The 22,469-nt window shown below is 45.6% G+C and overlaps 1 protein-coding gene across 4 annotated transcripts in view; it reads right to left on the minus strand.

Annotated features, from left to right (window-relative positions):
• Positions 1 to 22,469, minus strand: part of RAPGEF1 (Rap guanine nucleotide exchange factor 1) — a 205,581-nt gene that overhangs the window by 137,642 nt on the left and 45,470 nt on the right. For all 4 annotated transcript variants that reach the window (XM_053281909.1, XM_053281915.1, XM_053281914.1 and 1 more), the window contains exon 3: positions 10,730 to 10,771. In XM_053281909.1, coding sequence (XP_053137884.1) covers positions 10,730 to 10,763 — 34 coding nt within the window. In that variant the 5' untranslated portion in view covers positions 10,764 to 10,771. The remainder of the gene's footprint in view (positions 1 to 10,729; positions 10,772 to 22,469) is intronic.

Genomic DNA, 22,469 nt, shown 5'->3' on the forward strand with positions numbered 1-22,469 from the left:
GGTCGTTTTCTTGAGAAGATGTTTAAGCACTGCTTCCTTACGAGTCCTAACCTTCCTTCAGTGAGGCATTTCTAACCTCAGAAACTCAGCCAAGTCCTGGAAGATTTAATAAGCCAAGATGGATATGGGTCAAGGGTTCTTATGGTAGGCCTCATCCCTCCTTGTTCACATGCTCCGGTGGCACAAACTGAAAAATAATCCGCCAAAGGCTGATTAGATGGAGCCCTAGTGTCAACCAAACAGATTCTGAAATAACGATGGGATCCGAGTTGGCATGGAGACCAGCAATTTGATCTGCAAAAAGCTTAACAAACTGGTCACGGCAGGCATCTAAGGAGTCTACTTCACTCTCTCCCTGGCCGGATTGTAAAATGGACACTATTTTACAGAAAGAGAAGGAAGAGAGCTGGTCTAGTGGTAGCAAGCATGACTTGTCCCCTTAGCTAAGCAGGGTCCACCCTGGTTGCATTTGAGTGGGAGACTAGAAGTGTGAGAACTGTGAGATATTCCCCTTAAGGGATGGAGCCGCTCTGGAAAGAGCAGAAGGTTCCAAGTTCCCTCCCTGGCAGCATCTCCAAGATAGGGCTGAGAGAGATCCCTGCCGGCCACCTTGGAGAAGCCGCTGCCAGTCTGTGTAGACAATCCTGAGCTAGATGGACCAATGGTCTGACTCAGTATAGGGCAGCTGCCTATGTTCCCATGCTGACTGGGGGTGCTGGGAATTCTACCATGGGGTTACAGTCCATGCCTTTTGTGGCCTCTGATGCTCATCTTGCATTTCAAGACGAAACTGAATTGAAATTGAAATGAAATTGAAATTGCCATTTGTGTATTTGGGCCCATGTTGTTCTTTTAAAGTCATGCCCATCCGCTGGCTTTTACCCCAGCCACTGAATGCCGTGTCCAGCATTTTAGCTGTTTTCGTATTTTAGTGTTTTCGTATTTAGCTGTGCTTTCGTATTTTAGTTTGTTAGCTGTCATAGTATTCAGCAGCCAGGGAACCACAACCTCTTTGTTTTTACATTTATATCCTGCTGTTTCTGCAAGGAGCCCAGTGTGGGGTACACGGCTATACTGATCCTCACAACAGCCCTGCGAGGAAGATTAAGGTTAGACAGAACTGACTGGCCCAGAGTCACCCAGTGAGTTGCAGGCTGAATGGGGATTTGAACTTGGGTCTTCCCAGTTCTAGGCCAACGTTCTAGCCATGACACCATGCTGGCTCTCTACACCACCCAAAGCTTCCCAGACTGTCTATGGGGTCTTCAAGAATGCAGTGTTAAAGCAATTGGAGAGTAGTGACCTTCAGCACGACCTTGTGGATCAATTTATGAGTATCACCAGTGACTGCTGGAAGGTAAGATATTGGCAGGTTAGCCTAATGATTGCTTTGTAGCTACGATGACCAGACTAATGAGATCACCATTTTAAGACAACTGGACTCAGCTCCCTGGAGCAGCTCATAGGACATAACATGTTTTCCTGCTGTCCAGGTTGGGGACCCCCAAGACGCATCCAATCAGATTTCAATAAATCCTATGCAACGTCCTTTCTCAAACCGTCGATAATTAATTTAGCTTGTTCCCACTCCACCTTGCAAAATGTCTACAAATGCCCTAGTTTCCCTCTCCAGAGCGTGCTTCGACTCAGACTTACATAACAGGCACACATAACGAGAAAAATTAACAACCGTCCCCCTTCTGCTAAATTTCAGTCTCCAACCAACTGCCCCCCCCGCTTATTTTTTGTTTTTGTTTAATGCTTGCACAACAAAGTTGCTTTTCTAAATGATTATTAGCATTGAAGATATGGGGAGAAAGTTGCTGGGAGAGCGGTGTGTGTGGGGGGTGGGGGGGGTCTCACTATGAGCAAATTCAAACCGACTGGCTACTTTGGGCATAAAGGCACAGATGCTGCTCCTGTTGTAATGTGGTGCTAATGAGATTCCACCAGGAGATAAAAGCCCCGGCTGGAACGCTAATAATGTTTTCCGAACAAAAAGCAGGCGATTGGTACCAAAAGCATGTGCAGAGAAAGAAAAAGCGCTTCCAACACAGATCAAAGTGGGTGCCCAAACAGGAGGAGGAAGTGGGGGGAGAGATTGGGGGGCGCACGCGTGATGCTGGAAAGAGACGGAAAACCACAAACCGGCAGGGTTGGGGTGGGCTCTTCAATTTCCCCATTAATACTCGGGATTTTTCAAACACACACACACACACACTCTCACTCTTCGGTGGAAGATTGGCTGCAAAGTTTCTCCTCACTTTTCTCCTACTGGTGAGGAGGGTCATTATTTCATCCACCCCACAGCCGAACAGACCTGCACGTCTTCAGGGTGCTACTTCATCCTTTCGTCCGTGTTTGAAATCTACCTGGGTGTTTCGGACGCTCATGTCACCATACTGCCCGATCTCACTTATTCACCGCACTCTCGCCACCGCCACTCATCTCAATATTATTTAACCATCGAGTCCACGGCTTCCTCCGATTTTCATTTTACTGGACGGGAGGGGCCCCAGCGGTGCCCAGGTTTTGATTACGACGGCCCCGGGGGACGGAGATCTCGCTGGAGAGACCTGCCACCGAGGCCAGGCCATCTCTTTCTACTTATTTATTTATAGCTTTTTCTTATGCCCTGGTAACGTCTGTATCCATCTCCAAGGTTGATTGAATATGAACAAATTTACCATTTAGCAGCAGCACTAGAGGGGAAAAAATAAAAAATAAAAAGGGGGAGGGCGGGTTTCGCGCAAAGCTCTCTTGACCCAAACACACTGTCCATCATACGCTCGTCTTTTCAGCGGCAGTTTCTTTTTTTAGGGAGCTAAAGAGTTAGTTGCAGATTAAAATCTGCCCGGTGATTAATTGATGAGACCAACCACCGTCAAAGATAGCAGGACTCTTAGAGGCGCTGCTGTTCAGCATGTAAAGATGAGCTGGATCAGACCAGAGATCAAGCCGGGCCAACGTTCCATCTTCAACCGTGGCCATCTGGGTACCTAATGGCGCAGCGGGGAAATGACCTGACTAGCAAGCCAGAGGTTGCCGGTTCAAATCCCCGCTGGTATGTTTCCCAGACTATGGGAAACACCTATATTGGGCAGTGACAATATAGGAAGATGCTGAAAGGCAGCATCTCATACTGTGAGGGAGGAGGCAACGGTCAACCCCTCCTGCATTCTACCAAAGACAACCACAGGGCTCTGTGGTCGCCAGGAGTCGACACCAACTCAATGGCACACTTTACCTTTAAGAAGCTCAAAAGCAGGCATGATGGAGATGTTGCCCTCCTCTGTTTCCAGCATGTCACAACCCCAGCTCTACTGCCTCTGAACATGGAGGTTCCATCCCTCACTACCATTACTAATAGCCACTGTTACACCCGCCTTCCATGAATTTTCCTAATTCTTTTTAAAGCCACTTACGTTCCAAAACTTCTGTTGTCTGAAGCAGTACTTTTCTTTTGTGGCTTTTATGCCCAGAGAGACAGTGCTTCGTTGGAATCAATGGTTAGTCTTGTGGTAGCAAGCATGACTTGTCCCCTTTGCTAAGCAGGGTCTGCCCTGGCTTACATTTGAATGGAAGACTACATTTGTGAGCCTGTGAGATATTCCCCTGAGGGGATGGGGCTGCTCTGGGAAGAGCAGAAGGTTCCAAGTTCCCTCGCAAGATCAGCTCTCCTCTCATCACTTTGTGCTTTTAGACACCAGGTCTAAAACCATTTTTGTTTACCCAGGCTTTTTTAAATCCTAATTTTCAGATTTGATCTGATTTCTTATTTCATTTTAAAATGAGTTCTTAAGCTGCTTTGTATTGTATTTTGTATTTTCTCCTCACCATTTAATGTGTTATGTGTTTTTATTGTATGTTTTAATCCTCTGTTGTGAGCCCACCAGAGAACAATTTGCTAAGGGGTGGCTAACAGATAAGAACCTAAGAACAGCCCTGCTGGATCAGGCCCAAGGAAGCTCATCTAGTCCAGCATCCTTTTTCACACAGTGGCCCACCAGATGCTGCTGGAAGCCACGGGCAGGAGTTGGGGGCATGCCCTCTCTCCTGCTCTTACTCCCCTGCAACTGGTACATCATCAATAAAGATGATGTTGATGATGATGATGATGATTTTTTAAAATCAAATTTGGGAATTTAGATTATTCACTATTATAGTCATACACTAAAATGACCTCAAAAATTGTCAGATGCATTGTGAATGTGGAAGATGCTGTCTTTGTTATTGGTGCCCTGGTGCAGTACCAAAAGAACTTGAACAGCATCTCGACACCTTGGGCATCGATAAAATTACAACACATCAACTATAGAAGGCCACACGATTCGGTACAGCACGGATACTACAATGCTATCTTTAATTCTTCTTGAGTTATCCTAGACCCTTGGAAAGGGCCTGATAATTCAAGTACCAAATCCAGTCAATAACATCTGGTAGTGTAAATAGCATAACAACAACAACAACAACAACTATTCAACACCAATGAAACCAAGCAAGCCTACAAGAAAAAACAAGTCAAGAACCGAGCAGAAAAATGGAAAAATAAGCCCCTGCATGGTCAATATCTGCACAATATAAGTGGAAAATCAGACCTCACCAAGACCTGGCAATGGCTTAAGAATGGCAACTTGAAGAAAGAAACAGAGGGTTTAATACTGGCTGCGCAAGAACAGGCACTAAGAACAAATGCAATAAGAGCAGAAGTCGAAAAATCAACCACAAACAGCAAGTGCCGCCTTTGTAAAGAAGCAGATGAAACTGTGGACCACCTGATCAGCTATTGTAAGAAGATCGCACAGACTGACTACAAACAAAGGCATGACAAGGTAGCAGGGATGATACACTGGAACATCTGCCAAAAATACAAGCTACCTGTAGCCAAAAATTGGTGGGACCATACAGTTGAAAAAGTTGAAGAATATGAAGATGTAAAAATATTATGGGACTTCCGACTAGAGACAGACAAGCATCTGCCACACAATCAATACACCAGATATAACTGTAGTCGAGAAGAAGAAAAACAAGTCAAAATAATTGACATAGCAATACCAGGGGATAGCAGAATAGAAGAAAAAGAAACAGAAAAAAATCACAAAATACAAAGATCTACAAATTGAAATTGAAAGGCTGTGGCAGAAAAAGACCAAAATAATCCCAGTGGTCATTGGCGCCCTGGGTGCAGTTCCAAAAGACCTTGAAGAGCACCTCAACACCATCGGGGCCACAGAAATCACCATCAGCCAATTACAAAAAGCAGCTTTACTGGCAACAGCCTATATTCTGCGACGATATCTATAACAGCAACAACATTGACAATAACAATTCAGCCATCCCAGGTCCTTGGGAAGGACTCGATGTCTGGATAAAACAAACTAGTCAATAACACCTGTTCTGACAGTGTAAATAAATAGTAGTAGTAGTAATAATAATAATAAATAAATTTTATTTGTTAGTCGCCCCATAACAAATTGTTCTCTAGGCGGCTCACAACACAGGATTAAAACATACAATAAAAACACACAGCACAATAAATCAAAGAAGAATTAAATATGCGTTTCCCCCTTTTATGACAAATGGTCGTAAAGTGATCATTTTAAAAAGACCAGATGAGAGCTTCAGTTTACAACTTAATAAAGTGCCTCTCCTGCATGGCATCCTTGGTGCCCCCTATGCTGAAGGTCTGTGATAAGTAACATAACTAACTGAATAACTGCACTGAATTAATAAATTGCATTAATTAATCAGGCCATCGTTTAAATTCAAGGCAGACTAGAAGCTCTTTATAGGCGGCTTTTGTCAACCTTATCCCAGCCAACTGAAACGTGGAGTTTTAAGTCCTACCCTTCAGGCAAACAGACTGCACCACTAACAAAGATTTCTGCGAAAGAAAATCTGGCATTTAATAAGCCTTTGTGGAAGTGAATTTTAAACACACCTGTTTAAAGAGGAACTCCTGCATGGTTGGCAGACTACCTGCCCGTTTCAATAAAGGACCTGCTGGGCGGGTGGACGTTATTAAAGGAAACCATGTGGAAGACGACACACTCCGGGTCCATAACGCCACTGACTGTGAAACTTCCTTTAGGCTATTTATAATCTACATGCTATTTATAAACCGTGGAGGGATAAATATCCACACACACTCCCCTTCCCTTTCTCCACCTGCTGACAACACAGATGACAAAAGTGTCAATTAAGCATATTGTTCAGGGTGATCTGGTGGAGATTAGATACTTGGATTTCCAAAGGATTCTGAAGTCCCTTGTCCCTTGTTAAGCAGCAGGAAGTTCAGAGGAGGAGTCAAATAGACAGTTCTCACTATGGAGGGACCTCAGAAGAACTTCTTGTTGAAAGTGTCGACTCAATGTGCGGCAGCTGTGAAAAAGGCCAATTCCAAGCTAGGGATCATTAGGAAGGGGACTGAAAATAGGACTGCTAATATTATAATGCCCTTATACAAAACTATGGTGCGGCGTACACCAATTCTGGTCACCACATCTAAAAAAAGGACATTGTAGAACTGGGAAAGGTGCAGAAGAGGGCAACCGAGATGATCAGGGGCCTGGAGCGCCTTCCTTATGAGGCAAGGCTACAACACCTGGGGCTATTTAGTTTAGGGGGGAAAACGACTGCAGGGAGACATGATAGAGGTTTATAAAATCATTCTTAGGACCATCAAACGGAAGTACTTTTTCACACAACACATAATCAACTTGTGGAATTCTCTGCCACAAGATGTGGTGACAGCCAACAACCTGGATGGCTTGAAGAGGGGTTTGGGTAACTGCATGGAGGGGCCACTCTAGGGAGAGCATCTGCCTGCTTGCGTGCAGAAGGCTCGAAATTCCCTGCCTGGCAGCATCTCCCAGATAGGGCTGAGAGAGATTCCTGCCTGCAACCTTGGAGAAGCCGCTGCCAGTCTGTGTAGACAATACTGAGCTGCCCCTCAGTGGCCGGGCTTCGTGGCCCCGACATGCCCCCGTATCTGACTTCCGATGCGGGGGGCGTGATTTAGCTCCCAAACAGGGCCACGTGGCCCCATCTTGGAGCTAAATCGGAGAGATTCTCTCCGACTTTTAAAGGCAGGGAGAGCCGCTCCTGGCTGCACTGCAAACGCAACGCTGGCCGGTGTTAAGTCCCAAAGGGGGCCGCACAGCCCCATCCGGGAGCTAAACCACGCCCCCCGCATCTGACGTCAGATGCAGGGGGTGGAGTTCGGGGGGCCATGGTGGCGGCAGTTCCCGGGCCGCCCCTGGCCTCCCTCCGCTCCTGCCTCGGCTAAGGTTTGCCTCAGCAAGGAGGCCACCTTGGCCCCTAGAGAGCCCTTGTCTGCAATTCCCGGTTTGTCTGGCTCAGCCGCAACCCCCGGCTGAGCCTCTGGCTCCGGCTTGCTTCCTGATCCAGACTGCTGGGCTCAGGGGCGTAGCTATAATTGAGCGAAAGGGTTCAAAGAACACGGGCCGCCAGCTCCTGAGGGCCCTCCACCTCCACTCCTCCCTATTTTCTTCATTATCTCCCTCGCTCTGGGGGGCCGCCAGAGAGAAGGATGAACACGGGCCCTCTCTCCCCTAGCTACACCCCTGGCTGGGCTGCCGCCTACTCCTGGCTGATTCTGGCCCTCCTGCTCCCACCTCCGGACTCTAAACTCCCCGACAGAGGCTGCCCACGGCCCAGCCCGGCCATTCTCGTCTTCTGCCTTTCAGCTTCCCGGGCTGGGATGTGCGAGGAGTGAATAGAAAGGTTACAGACTCAGAGACCGTCTCCGCACCCGCCGAGTTTAAAATGTCAGGAAAGCATGGAAATGCGCCAACCTTTTCGCGGCGCTTTTGTGTCTCTGTCCTTTCAGAGAGGCCTCCCCTCATTTCCAAGCCCTATTCTCTGAAACACACCCTGCTGGCCTGCTGAATCGTTCTAAAAGCTTATTCACCCTAGAAAGGGAGTTCACGCCAGTCTCCGGGGGGAGATCGGTAAATACCTGTGCATTTGAGCCGTAATGGGCCCTCTGGGAGCTCTCAAATCAAATTAAACGCACTCGGGGATCTTACCTAATCAGGGGACGGCCCCGGTCTTGCTGACACTGTCAGAGTTTGCAAACAAAGAAGTCGAGACAAATTTAGCTCCACCTGGCAGGGCCGAGGTGGGGGCGCGCAGAGGTCTCCGCTCTTTAACCCGAAGGGGCCCGCGGCTGCAGCTGTCGGAGAAATTAGCATTTTGGCAGCTTCAATGAGCAGGTACCAGATGTTGCTGGACTGCCACTGAAGAGAATATGGAGCCACAGTCCGTCGCGGAACAAGCTGCCATTCAACACAAATCGATGCTGTGCTATTTCAAGGGGCGACCACAGAAAGGACTCCTAGGTCTCCGCGGTGGAAGCTATTTATTGTTGCTATTTGCGGGGGGGGGGGGGGGAACGCAGGACAATGAGGGGCAGGATTTTTTCTCTCCTTAAAAAAAAAAAAAGCAGATAGGAAAATAGCCATTCTGCAAAATGTGTCAGGGTAGTGGTTTTCCAACTTCCAACCTTCAGGGAAATCTGGCTGCATCTGCTTATATGTTGTGGAACCTTCATAAAAAAGGGTTACTGAGTGTGTTGTAGGATGCGATTGGTGCCAACTCTAGTTTGGCCCACTGCCCCATAAAGGGAGGGTGCTACCTAGACTACACCCAAGACTCTTCTGGGGATAAGCACTGAAGAGGAAGAGGAGCTGAGCGGGGGGGTAAGTCATCTTTCATAAGAACATAAGAACAGCCCTGCTGGATCTAGTCCAGCATCCTGTTTCGCACAGTGGCCCACCAGATGCCGCTGGAAGCCCACAGGCAGGAGTTGAGGGCATGCCCTCTCTCCTGCTGTTGTTCCCCTGCAACTGGTACTCAGAGGCATCCTGCCTCTAAATCTGGAGGTGGCCTATAGCCCTCCGACTAGTAGCCATTGATAGACCTCTCCTCCATGAAGTCATCCAAACCCCTCTTCAAGCCATCCAGGTGGTTGGCTGTCACCACATCTCGTGGCAGAGAATTCCACAAGTTGATGATGCGTTGTGTGAAAAAGTACTTCTGTTTGTTGGTCCTAAATTTCCTGGCAAACTATTTCATGGGATGACCCCTGGTTCTAGTGTTATGGGAGAGGGAGAAGCATTTCTTTCTATCCACTTTCTCCACACCATGCATGATGTGATAGACCTCTCTCATGTCTCCACACAGTCATCTTTTTTCTAAACTAAATAGCCCCAGGTGTTGTAGCCTTGCCTCATAAGGAAGGTGCTCCAGGCCCCTGATCATCTTGTTTGCCCTCTTCTGCACCTTCTCCAGTTCTACAATGTCCTTTTTTAGATACGGGAAGGGAATCTCTTCCAGTGCTCACACATCAAGTCTCCCATTCAAATGTGACCAGGATGGACCCTGCTTAGCTAAGGGGACAAGTCATGCTTGCTACCACAAGACCAGCAATCCTCTCCGAAGGTAGGCCAAATGTTAGGCTTTTAGTTGAATTTGTATTGACTTCAACTGCATTTTGTATACCATATGTTTTCATGTTTGTTTTTAAACGTTGGGTTTTCTTATTTGTTTGTGGACCACCCTGAGACTTGTGTAACTGACAGTTTAGGAAGGAACATAAGAAAATCGAAAGCTGCCATATACTGAGTCACACCATTGGTCTGTCTAGCTCAGCATTATCTACACATACTGGCAGCAGCTTCTCCAAGGTTGCAGGCAGGAGTCTCTCTCAGCCCTATCTTGGAGATGCTGCCAGGGAGGGAACTGGGAACCTAGATGCTCTTCCCAGAGCAGTTCCATCCCTCTGAGGGGAATCTCTGACAGTGCTCACACCTCGAGTCTCCCATTCATAGGCAACCAGGGTGGACCCTGCTTAGCTAAGGGGACAAGTCAAGCTTGCTACCACAAGACCGGCTCTCCTCTCCTTAGACCAGCTCTCCTCTCAGAGAGAGGCAATCCCAGATATACAGGTTATGGGGCGGCTAACAAATAAAGTTGTTCAGGAGTTTAAGATGGCCTCTTTGCTGCAGCCATGAGCCTGTGGTCTGGAAGAACCATTTACAATGTAAAAATGGGTGGCAGTGGTGGAACAGACCTGAGAAAAAACACATTTAATTGAAAGAACCCAAGCCATTCCGTGGGCTATAATTAGTTTAAAGCATTATTGATGAAGGATTATCATGGCTGATTCTGTAGCTAGGTTGCTTTGCATTATACTCCCCTCTGACACAAGGAATATATTTTCAGAAGGGAGAGAAGGAGTTGTCTAATCTTTTAATCCTCACCTGCCTCTAGAGTAACAGGCTAACCAGCATGTTATCCTGTCTTAATGCTAATCAGGGAGGGGGCTGAAGCCCACCTCCCCAAGGCTATCCTTTGATCTGGGACACGTGGGCATCACAGGTCAAACTTCTTTACTTCTGGGTAAAAAATTTGGATCCTGGGACAGAAGATTCCACGACATATTTATTCAATTTATTATTATTATCTCTTGTTTACACAGTCAAGTAGGTCTTATTGACTGGTTTGTTTTATCTGTGAAGACAATACTGAGCTAGATGGACCAAGGGTCTGACTCGGTATAAGGCAGCTTCCTATGTTCCCATGTTCCATCTCCCTTCCCGAGGTTTCATATCTCATGGCAGCTCAAAGTGTGCGTGTGGGTATGGATTCGCTCAACTTCTGCAAGCAACAGAATAGACATGAACTGGAAAACGGAGATACTTGCCTTCTGAAACACTTGATAGCTGGACTTGGACCATATGTCAAGCTGCGGGGGGAAAAGAGTCCCATATTAATACACTTGGCAATACTGAGAAGTGCAGATTGATCTTAACTTTTATTTATTTTTTATTTATTTATCACATTTGTACACCGCCCCAAACTTTCGTCTCTGGGTGGTATTAAATTAGATTGATATTTGACTTGCTATTATAACTATCAACATAGACTACATAAACCAGTAAGCGCCTTCTCTTTCAGTTCTAAAGGCGCCTCTCATTACCTTATCATCACCGGATTCCCCTTTACAGGTACTCAAACTGGCCAACTGGTCTGTGCACAAACTGGGTTTGACCATGGACCGGATCCCTTTTGCTGAGGCTGATCCGGTCCGCAATAGAATCGGTCAAATCGGTCTTGTTTGCTGAGGACCAGTTCGGCACACCCTTAGTAGACAGAGAGCCATTGCAAACAGTTAAGCCATCAAGAATGAACAATGGGATCACGTGTCTCTCCACGTTCAAGAGTAAATCCGCCCCCAGGCTTAACTATAGGTAAGGGTTAGGCCTGTACTCATGTCAACCATGACTAATGCTTTGGTCTTGCCAAGGAGTTTTTGGATCCTGGTTAAGTGCAACCATGGTTAGCATTAACTACCGTGAATGGCCTGGTTCGGACAACTCAAACAATAACTGGTTGAATTATTGTGAACACACTCCCTGGTGCTCTCCTCGCCCTTCTTGTGCGTTTGGTGAAATTCAAAGCTTCTTGGTTTGTTAAGCCACTTTCCAATTATGTCAGAACCGGGAAACTGGAGCATGAGTGATTCCAACAAACCCGGATATCTAACCCGGATCATACCATGGTTTAATATCCTAGTATACTGGGATCACTTAAACACAGTTTCCCGATTTGGGCACGATAGGAAACTGTGGTTTAATCAGCTTTGCATTTAGCCGGGCACGTAAGGGGAAGGAAGAGGGCGCACATGGCCTCATCAGCTTGTTCATGATCCAAGAATTTGTGGGAACATCTGAATTGAGCCAGTGTCTGTTCCAAGAGAAACCTTGACCATGGTTAAGGCCGGTAGGAATTTGTGCTCAAGAATGAAGGGGCGGTGAAGGGGGATAAGAAGCTGTGTGTCCTTTAACCATCACTAAGGCTCAGACCACATTACATCTGCCACATCATGTCTCAGTTACCTATATACAATTTATAGTGAATAATTTGTGCAGAGCAGATACATGAGCCACCCTTGACATTTATTTCTCTATAAGCACAGCGTAGGGACTGCCAACTCTCAAGCAAAAGGGTAGCCTGATCCCAGCGTGCCTGAAATGGGGATCAATTGTGCCGAAGCCTGACTTGTCCCCTTAGCTAAGCAGGGTCTGCCCTGGTTGCATATGAATGGGAGACTTGATGTGTGAGCACTGTAAGATATTCCCCTCGGGGGATGGAGCCGCTCTGGGAAGAGCAGAAGGTTCCCAGTTCCCTCCCTGGCAGCATCTCCATGATAGGGCTGAGAGAGACTCCTGCCTGCAACCTTGGAGAAGCCGCTGCCAGTCTGTGAAGACAATCCTGAGCTAGATAGACCAAGGGTCTGACTCAGTATATGGCAGTTTCCTATGTTCCTATGGGTCGGCTAAGCCAGAAGCCCAAGAGGCGGGTGTTGCTTTTGTGGCTTCCTTAAAGGCACACATTTCTCTTTGTGCAGATGTCTGAGTAAAGTTTCTTCTCGGCAGTCACACAAGAGTCACAACAGAAACTCCTGCAAACAAGCCCTCCTGGGCGACTCCCCCCACCGCTCCCAGGAAGCAAGAGCGCTTCAATTCATTTAGAACAGATTGTGCTGATCCATGTGAATATTTAACAGCCTCCGAACGGTGTCTACAACAAGGGCATCTCCCAAAAAGCCTTGGTGCAGTCTGCTGTCCACCACATAAGCAATTCAGTGACAAGTGACACAGAAAACATTTAGCTGAATTAAGCCAGAAAAACCTGCCCACGGAGACCAAAGCAAATATGCCCCCTTTGAATATTGTATTTAGATTCCCAAGGAAGAGGAGAAAGATCTTTGTTAAGCAAAAGCTAAGGTCACAAGGTACCCTGACACGTCTGCCGTTCAGATGCCGGATACCTTTCCAAAGCAACCTGGCTGAAAAATCAACACGGTTTGACACGGAAAAGCCAAGAAACCAAGACCTTGTCTGGACCAGGGGGTGAAATGGTGGCAGTGTGAACACATTTGCTGTTGCGCTCGAAAGTCAGGTGCCAAATTCCATGTGGACGGTTGCTCTGCTTTTAGTAAAATTGGGGCTTGATCAAGAAGATAGATAGATAGATAGATAGATAGATAGATAGATAGATAGATAGATAGATAGATAGATTTTATTTCAGTCATTGACCAGTAAAAGAGTACATTTACATAGTTATATAGACTCAGAATGAATTTTACAGATAATATAACAAAACTTAGCCATTCTTCAAATAATCTCCTTATTGGTAAAAAAATTTTTTTAATCCTAATAAATTTTTTAAATAAAAGTCATCAGGCTGTCCAGGGAGGTTTTCCAAGAGAGGGGAAATTAATCTTAAATGAATATCCTTATAGAAAACACAATATAGGATAACCTGTGAAGTGGTTTCTATGACCCCAGTGCCACAGGGACACAGTCGGGAGGAAAAAGGTATGCCTCCAAACCTGCCGTCAAGAACCGCCGTAGGTAGTGCATTAAGACGCACTAAAGTAAGGGCACGCCCAAATTTAGATAGAGATACGTCACTTAAATATTCCACTGGTTTAAAGTTGATATCTGGTTCCCTATACCACTCTTGGGGCCAGCCAATTCATCCTGTAGTTCTATATCTAAAATACGTTGTTTAACCACCTTTGTGGAAATCACGAACAACTTACTGCATTATCCTTCCCTGTCCCATCCCCCAAATCACACAGACTTATCATCCATTCTTTGTCCATTACTAATATTTCAGTAGTTCATCCCCTGTCCCCAACCCCCGCCGGCTTCTCCACTTTAGAACTCAATTAAAATCTTAGCAAGTTTGAAATTACGGCTTCACGCCTCACCTCGGCTTTATTTAGACATTACCTGGAGCAGTATGGCTGCTCCTGGGTAACATCTATATCATCCACAAATTAGGTTTGCATGAATCATAATGATGGAATTAGGAGGCACACATTTTATTCTGTTTCATTAACAAGTGCAATACTTTGCCCCTTCCGCTCAGAAGAACAAGCTTACAACCAATAATAAGACAGCAGAACAGAAAAAACCTCAGCAGCACTAAAATTAGAACGGCATGTTTGAAAGATCTAAAAGGCCTGGACAGAGCAAAACGGATTCCACCTGGTACCAGGAAGACCCAAGGAAGACCCAGAAAGATTCCACCTAACACCAGAAAGACCTAAGACCCTATGGTCTAGGCAGGGCTGCACAACTTCGGCCCTCCTGCAGTTGTTGTCTTACAACTCTCATAATCCCTGGGCATTGTCCACTGTGGCTGGGGATTATGGGAGTTGTAGTCCAAAAACAGATGGTAGCAGGGGGCGGGGGACACTGAGTAGGCCTGGTCTTGGGAAATCTTAGGAACGTAGGAAGCTGCCATATACTGAGTCAGAGCATAGGTCCATCTAGCTCAGTATTGTCTTCACAAGACTAGCTCTCCTCCCATACACAGGAGGAATGTTAATAAAATCAACTGTAGTCCAATATTCAATTAAACTGTTGGAACAGGAAGAGCAGCAGATGGTTTCCATTTAGAAAGCAAAGAGCTTTGCGTTCCTGCTGAGAGCACCAGGACCGTGTCCCTGCAAGCACAATGCCACAACCAAGAGGATTCACCAGCCACTTTACTTTTGAGGGAGGGGGTACCTGGAGAAGGATTTCAGCAGGTGATTGCAACAGTTGGCAGAGCTGATTCTTCAGAGATCGAGGGTTGCTGGCTTGGTAGGGACTCCTTGGTAGGGATGGGAAAAGCAATTTTACCCGGTGTAGCCCAGAAGCAAGCAACCTAATGGTGCAGCGGGGAAATGGCTGGACTACCAAGGCAGAGGTTGCTGGTTCGAATCCCCGATTGTATGTTCCCCAGACTATGGGAAATACCTCTATCGGGCAGCAGCGATGTAGGAAGATGCTGAAAGGCATCATCTCCTACTGCGTGGGAGGAGGCAATGGTCTTCGAAGTGGGCGATATATCAAATGTTTCAAATAAATAATTAAATAATTAAATATCATCTTTTTATTCCATCGTGTTTGGAGGTATTGCAAACTTCTGCCATCCACAGACTTGATAATTTCCCAAAGTCCGTGCACACTTTTAAAGCATAACTTTTTAGGCTATGATATGCTGGTGGGTTCTTTTTGGGTCCGTTCACACACTTGGTTGAACCCACCCAGGCCCTCTTCAGCTTTTCGGAAACACCCATACCCGCCAAGACAGGGCTTTATAAGTGATCAAATCTCTCCCCAACCCCTTTGCACTTTCAGTTTTTTTTAAAAAATTCAACTGAAAAAGAATGACACAGGACCCCAAATCAAATGAACACTGAATGATTTTGGGGGGGGGGGAATTATAGGTGCTGAAGTGCCCTGCTGTAATTAAATCCATTAATTACATGTAATTAAAATTGCCCCATCCAGAGCCTCTGGATGGGGCGGTTTATAAATGTAATAAATAAATAAATAAAATAATAAATAAATCCTTGCAATCCTTAATGCTTTCTGAGGCTTTTAAAGCAGGGCTCATCAACCCGTTCGCATGAAACCAGACGGATGAGGCGGGTGCGCGAAACAATGCATCGGTGCAGGTCTATTATTCTTCAACTTTTCACTTTCAATCAAGACACACATTTGTAACTAAAAAGCTGCTGAGAACACAATCTCAAGGCCTCCTCTGCATGCGAAATAAACCAAGCCTTCCCCCCCCTCCCCGCGCCCCTCTCTCCCCACCACCCCTGGCGCAAGTAACAAGAGGCCATTTTCTGAAGGTCGTCTGAACAATTTCAAAGGCGATAACAAATCAAAATGTTCCCTGCATCTAATATCAAACAGGGCTGGTGCCAACACTTATTAGAGGAATCAGATTCAGCCTCGCTCCCCGTTACCCAAACACACACACCCTGCTTTGAAGTGAAAAGAATGCAGGGATCAGAAATTACTCGAGAGACGGTTCTGGCTGTCTTTGAAGCTTTCCTTTGATACCACCATTTCTTCTCCTCACTTACGCTGGGAGGCAAAAAGCTGCCTTTCCTTATTGATACGGGGGTAATTAATGGAGGCAGAGCATTAACATAACCCAGGTTGCTTCGTGCGGCAATTCAACCGAGACCCCAACGTCTCTCAGGCCTACCTGGCGCATTCGGCCAGGTAGCGGGGTCCGATGCCCGTCACCACGTTTGCAAAGTCCTGGCTCTCACGTCCAGCAATTATAGAAACACAGTGAGCCCAGGTCGTTTTTAGAATATCGTTTTTTAATTTTATTTTTTTAAAATTGCCGCGCTTTAAATGTCTTGTTTTTGACTAATGTTTCACCTTTGTTTTTGTCTGACTGTAGACCGCCCAGAGACGTGAGTTTTGATTGGTATAAATAAATAAATATGCGGGTTTATTCAGATGAGCAGAACCAGGTGGGCATTGCTCCGCTCCAGAAAGCCTGCCCCACAAGGCGAAGCAGGAGAGGCTTGGGCGGTTTTTAAGGATCGACCTGGCACCACTCACTGTGGCCTGGAATGCATGGGGCTGTGCCACGAGAAAGAAAATGCCTGAAATCAGAGGCAGCAAAAAGGCACCAGTTGCTGCCACATGGCTAATCAAAAGCATCGGTCTGAGTTGGAAGTGATGGGCCAGAGCAGATGGCTGGAGAATCGGAGCCCAAGCTGGTTCGGAAGTGAAAACTGGGAGCTCTCGTCAATGGATTTTGCAAACCCCAAAGAGCTTCTATGAGGTCCTCATTTTCTACTGCAACTAAGCCTACGTTCATGTATTTATTCATTTTTTATTTGCCATATTTCTATATTGCCCCATATAAAATCTCTGGGCAGTTTACAATTAAAACCCAATGACAATTAAAACCTAAAATCATATAAAGCAAATTAGGAACATAGGAAGCTGCCATATACTGAGTCAGACCACTGGTCTATCTAGTTCAGTCATGTCTTCACAGACTGGCAGCAGCTTCTCTAAGGTTGCAGGCAGGAGTCTCTCTCAGCCCTCTCTTGGAGATGCTGCCAGGGAAGGAACCTAGAACCTAGATGCTCTTCCCAGAGTGGCTTCACCCCTTAAAGGGAATATCTTCCAGTGCTCACACATCAAGTCTCCCTTTCATATGCAACCGGGGCAGACCCTGCTTAGCTAAGGTGACAAGTCATGTTTGCTACCACAAGGCCAGCTCTCCTCTCCTAGGCTACCACTCCTAAATTAAATTAAATTAAATTAAATTAAATTAATCAGCAATAAAACTTTAAAACATTCTAACTGAAATATTGGCACATTCTCCCTCCTGAGTGGATAATAAAATGACAAATGCGATTCATGTAAAGTGATGCACTTCAGGGCCAAAAAATCCACATATATAACGATGAGTTCTGAGCTGTCGGTGATTACTATTAGTACTACTACTACTACTAACACTACTAATAATATACTAATATCCTGGTGACTGACCAGAAGAGGGATCTTGGGGTCATGGTGGACAGTTTCTTTGAAAATGTCAACTCAGTGTGCAGCAGTGGCGAAAAAGGCAAATTCCATGCTTGGGATCATTAGGAAGGGTTGGAAATAAAGCTGCTGATATTATAAAACCTTTATAAAAATCAATGGTGCAGCCACATTTGGAATACTACATACAGTTCTGGTCACCATATCTCAAAAAGGATATTGTAGAATTTGAAAAGGTGCAGAAGAGGGGCAACCAAGATGATCAGGGGCCTGGAGTGCACAAGGTAAGGCTACAACATTTGGGCTTTTTAGTTTGGATAGGAGGAGGCCAAGGGGAGACATAACAGATATTTGTAAAATTATGCATAGTGCAGACAGAAGAAAACCCTTCTTCCTCTCGCACCCTAGAACTAGGGGTCAACCCATGAAACTGAATTGCCAAGGGAGGAAATACTATTTTACACCGCAGATCTATGTAATTCTTTGCCATGGGACGTGGTGATGGACACCAGCTTGGATGGCTTTAAAAGGGGCTAAGATAAATTCATGGAGGATAGGTCTATTGATGGTTACTAGTCTGGTGGCTGTGGGCCACCTTCAATCTCAGAGGCACAATGCCTCTCAATCCCAGTTGCAGGGGAGCAACAGCAGGAGAGAGGGCCTGCCCTCAGTTCTTGCCTGTGGGCTTCTCAGAGGCATCTGGTGGGCCATTGTGTGAAACAGGACATCGGACTAAAAGACCTTGGGTCTGACCCAGCAGGGATGTTCTTATGTTGCTACCTCGCCTTCATCCCCACCTGCTTCCTCTGTTGTCTCTCTTGCGTCTACTTCCTAGACTGTAAATCACTCCTTTCATTCTTTGTAGAGCCCTGATATGGAATTATTTAATCCAGGCTTATAAAAGTGTATCAAATAAGTGTATAACAGGTGGTTTGGTTCAGGTGGGAGGCCTCTTGGCCAAGAGGTAACGGATGCCAAAGCCAAGAATGTGGGCCCCTCTCAAGAAGGTGAGCTGGGAGGCCCACGAGAGATAACAGGTACCAGAACCTGTCAAGTACAGGCCATTAGTCAAATTCCTCAGTCAGCAGAAAAGAGGTTATCTATCTATCTATCTATCTATCTATCTATCTATCTATCTATCTATCTATCTATCTATATCTATCTTGTACACTGCCCCAAACCACCATCTCTGGGTGGTTAACAATAGCATAAAACAAGTTAAAAACATATACAAAAAACTTAAAATAATTTAACAATTTAAAAATAAACCAGAGATTAAAACCAAAAACACTTAGGAAGCTGAGAAAGCTTGGGCAAAAAGAGAGGCGAAAAGAGATACGATAGGGATTGTATCTCTAGGAAAGCTTGGTCCAGAACCTCCTGTCTTTAGGTTTATTTTCTTCCCTTTTGTTTGCATGTCGAATAGCAAAAGAGCAGGATGTGAGTACGTTGCGGATGAAGTGACTCGAGTCCGTGATGGTGTATTGTACCATAAATATTTTAGTCTCTAAGGTGGCACAAGACACTGTTGTTTTAGAATAATCTTTTCAAACTGAAGTGATTTCCCAGAGCATCTGTTGGGGAGACAGAAAACTGGAAAGGCTGGCAACGGACTAATCACTCATACCCAGAAGGCACAATAAGTTATCAGAGTTCAAACCAACCTCTTCTCCCTTTGCCACTGTAGTTGACAAATGAAACAAGGATCTTCAGCCAAAATCAGCTTCAGATTCAGCTACAAAACCCACAATATAAAGCTGCAGGAGGGGGGCGGGTAACTTCATGGAGCAGAGATCTATCAACAGCTACTAGTTGGAGGGCTACAGGCCACCTCCAGCCTCACAGGCAGGATGCCTCTGAGTACCAGTTGCAGGGGAGTAACAGCAGGAGAGGGGGCATGCCCCTTTCAACTCCTGCCTGTGGCTTCTAGAGGCATCTCGTGGGCCACTGTGCGAAACAGGATGCTGGACTAGATGAGCCTTGGGCCTGATCCAGCAGGGCTGTTTTTATGTTCTTATTGGAGGGGGGTGGGAATCTGATCTAGTACGTCTTTACATTTAGTTTCAGCTCAATTTAAGGAAAATTATATTACGATAAACCACAGATGGTATATGAAACCAGTGACATTAGCTCATATGACTAAGAATGCATCACCTAATTGTTGGGATAATAACTGTAAGGAGAAGGGGACTTATTATCATCTATGGTGGACATGCCCAAGAGTTGGGATTTTCGGGGGGGTTTTAAAAAATGGCAAAAATCTTAAATCTTTTGCCCAGCAGATTTGGCCAGACCTCTTTTTGGCCTTGTCAGGTATTTTTTTCAGGAGAACAAGAGGAACTGAAATCTAAAGACTTCTTATCTTATATGTTAATAGCAGCTTCTTATCTTGTCTAAAGACTTCTTATCTTATATGTTAATAGCAGCCAGATTGGTTATAGCTAAAAATTGGAAAGAGGGGGTGTTATCAGGGGCGTAACTATAATAGGGCAAGGGAAGACAGTTGTCTGAGGGCTCACTGCCTTGCCCCCCCCCGGGGCAAGTCACATGACTGACTCCCCCAGCTGCGCACCCGCCCGGGCTTCCTTCCGTTGTATTCATCCTCCGAAACTGATGTGGGTGTTAAGACCTGGAGCGACCAGAACCGCATGTCTTTCTCTAGGACCATTAAATGACTTGCATCGTCCACAATTTGCAAAACCTTAAAAAAAAAAATTTAGGATGATGTTTCAGCCTCATTTAAGATTTCTTTACTTCATGAGCTGAGCTTCAGTGACCGGGGGTGGGGAGCATTTTAAAATCTTTTCTCTGGGCCCACTCCCACCTTGCTACGCCCCTGGGTGTTATCTTTAGAGGACTGGTATATTAAATTTTGGTATATAGCAACAGCTGAAAAACTACCCAATTCTTTAAATATTCAAAAAGGTATAAATCCATATGTATCTTTTTTCATGATTTGGCATGATCTATTATTATTCTTGAATTATAAAAATTATGGAACTAAGGGATCAGTTCAGTTTGTTCCAAGTTTGAAAAGAGGTCTTTGTTTCAGAATGATTTTGAGGTTGTAGATTGTCATCTATCAACCTTTTTGTTTTTATTTGGGTTTTCTCTCTCTTCTATTTCTTCTTTGAATTGTAATACTGTATGGTGTGTGTTTTTTAAATAAAGTTTTAAAAAGTAAAAACAAACTAACAAAACTGTATGGCTACTGAATGCAGTTCTCCAGCTTTCAGAGGGGGCGAAAAATAGAAAAATTGGAACACCTACACACTCCTGCAGTCTTCCCCTTCATTTTTCCAATGGAAAAATAACTGGAAATTTGGGGGGAAACTGGGAGGGACCACCTTGTTTTTTTTAGAAAAAGTGAAATGCTTTTTAAGGCAAAGTTTTAAAATACAGTTTTACTCCTTCAAATGCTTCTTAGTAACTATCTATACTAGGCCATGACAATTTCTGAATCTTGCAGGCATGGACAATTCTCAAATCAGATTCCTCCATCTTCTCTAGCATGTGAAAGATAGTGGTCTGTGTTTGGAAATATACTTGCAAAATCACATGTGAAAGAGTAAAGGAGTTTGTTTCAATCTGTGCAAATCTTCAGTTGTCTAAAGCCCAGCAACCAATTAAAACGGGAAGTCACTGATGTTTCACAAGGATTCTGATAGGAGAAAAGCCCTTTTCACACATAATGAGCATGTCCAAATGGACATGCTTGGGGCGTGGCATCATGGCAGCCGCCTCCGTCCTATCCCCAAGCATTCATTGTGAGATTTGAAAAGACCTTTATCCATACATGCTGGACACCCGCTGGAATCTTTTGGGACCTTACAATGAAACCATGTAGCAACCCCGTGTGTATTCACTGTTTGTGCTAACAATATACGGGGAAAGGGCTAAAGAGACCTGAGCAGAACTCTTTTCAAGGATATATATTATCCTGCTAACTGAGCCACGGAGCACTTTTGAAACCAGCGGCTCTCATATTGAGCAGCAGAAGAGCAACTGTCTCTGTTCAGCCCAGGAGAGCATCTTTCCAAGTGGCTGTTTGCTGGTCTCTCGTTGTCTTCAGATTACGAGCCTCTTTAGCACAGAGAGTTGTCTTGTTCCTTTTTGCAACGGAGGCCGCTTTGTGAACTCTTCAACAACAACGATATTGATAATAAAATTCAGCCACCCCAGGTCCTTGGGAGGGACCCGATGTCTGGATAAAACAAACCAGTCAATAACACCTGTCTGACTGTGTAAACAATCATCGTCATCATCAACATGCCTGACAAAGGTCCCAGGAGGGGTGCCCTTCTGTATCGTGACGTCAACCAAAATCTGGGAGGAGCAGCAGATGTGTTGCCCTCCCTCAGGAAATTCTAGAAGGTTCCGAGCACATGCAACGCCCCGACCCCATCCCATGTAAGTTACAGTGCCCTCCTGGGCAGTCATGGGCATCTTATTTAATGCTCCTCTCCTCCCTGCGGGCGAAGGCTGATCTGGAAAATGGGTTAATATGTTCTTTCCGGCAGATGGCCAATTTCTCCCCCCCACCCTGCATCACGGAGAGGAACGCAACTAAGGAACTTGGAGGTCAGCACCTAACACAATGTGGTATGTTCCAAGCGTCTCCCTTTTTTTGAAAAAATAATTCTCTCCTCATTATAACATGGCCTATGGGGTGCCAAGTGCTCATCTGGCGATAACGAAGCTTGGATTTTAATGGGATTTGTAATCAGGAGAGAGATGTCTGGAGAGGTGGGGGGAAGAGTGGGAGAGACAGGAGTGCTTAGTACTTGTTACTGGCAAAAGGTGAGGCTGGGTGGGTGTCTCAGCAAGAGGCCAGCCGACTCTGAAGACAGGAACAAGCCAAGCTGAAGGCTGTCAGCTCCCATTAGCATCTGCTAATGCTCCACAGAAAGCCAGATGGAGTGCAATGCAGTCAGGAGAAATTAGGGGTTCAAGCCGGGTGAATTCCCCACAAAGCAAACGGCTCACGGAAACAGGTTGCCCTTCCTTTAATAGCGGCTGTTTGAAATGCCGTCCCCGCCATCAAAGACAACCTACTTAGGCCCGTCCCCCGGA

This window comes from Hemicordylus capensis, chromosome 17, assembly GCF_027244095.1.
Source record: "Hemicordylus capensis ecotype Gifberg chromosome 17, rHemCap1.1.pri, whole genome shotgun sequence".
NCBI lineage: Eukaryota > Metazoa > Chordata > Lepidosauria > Squamata > Cordylidae > Hemicordylus > Hemicordylus capensis.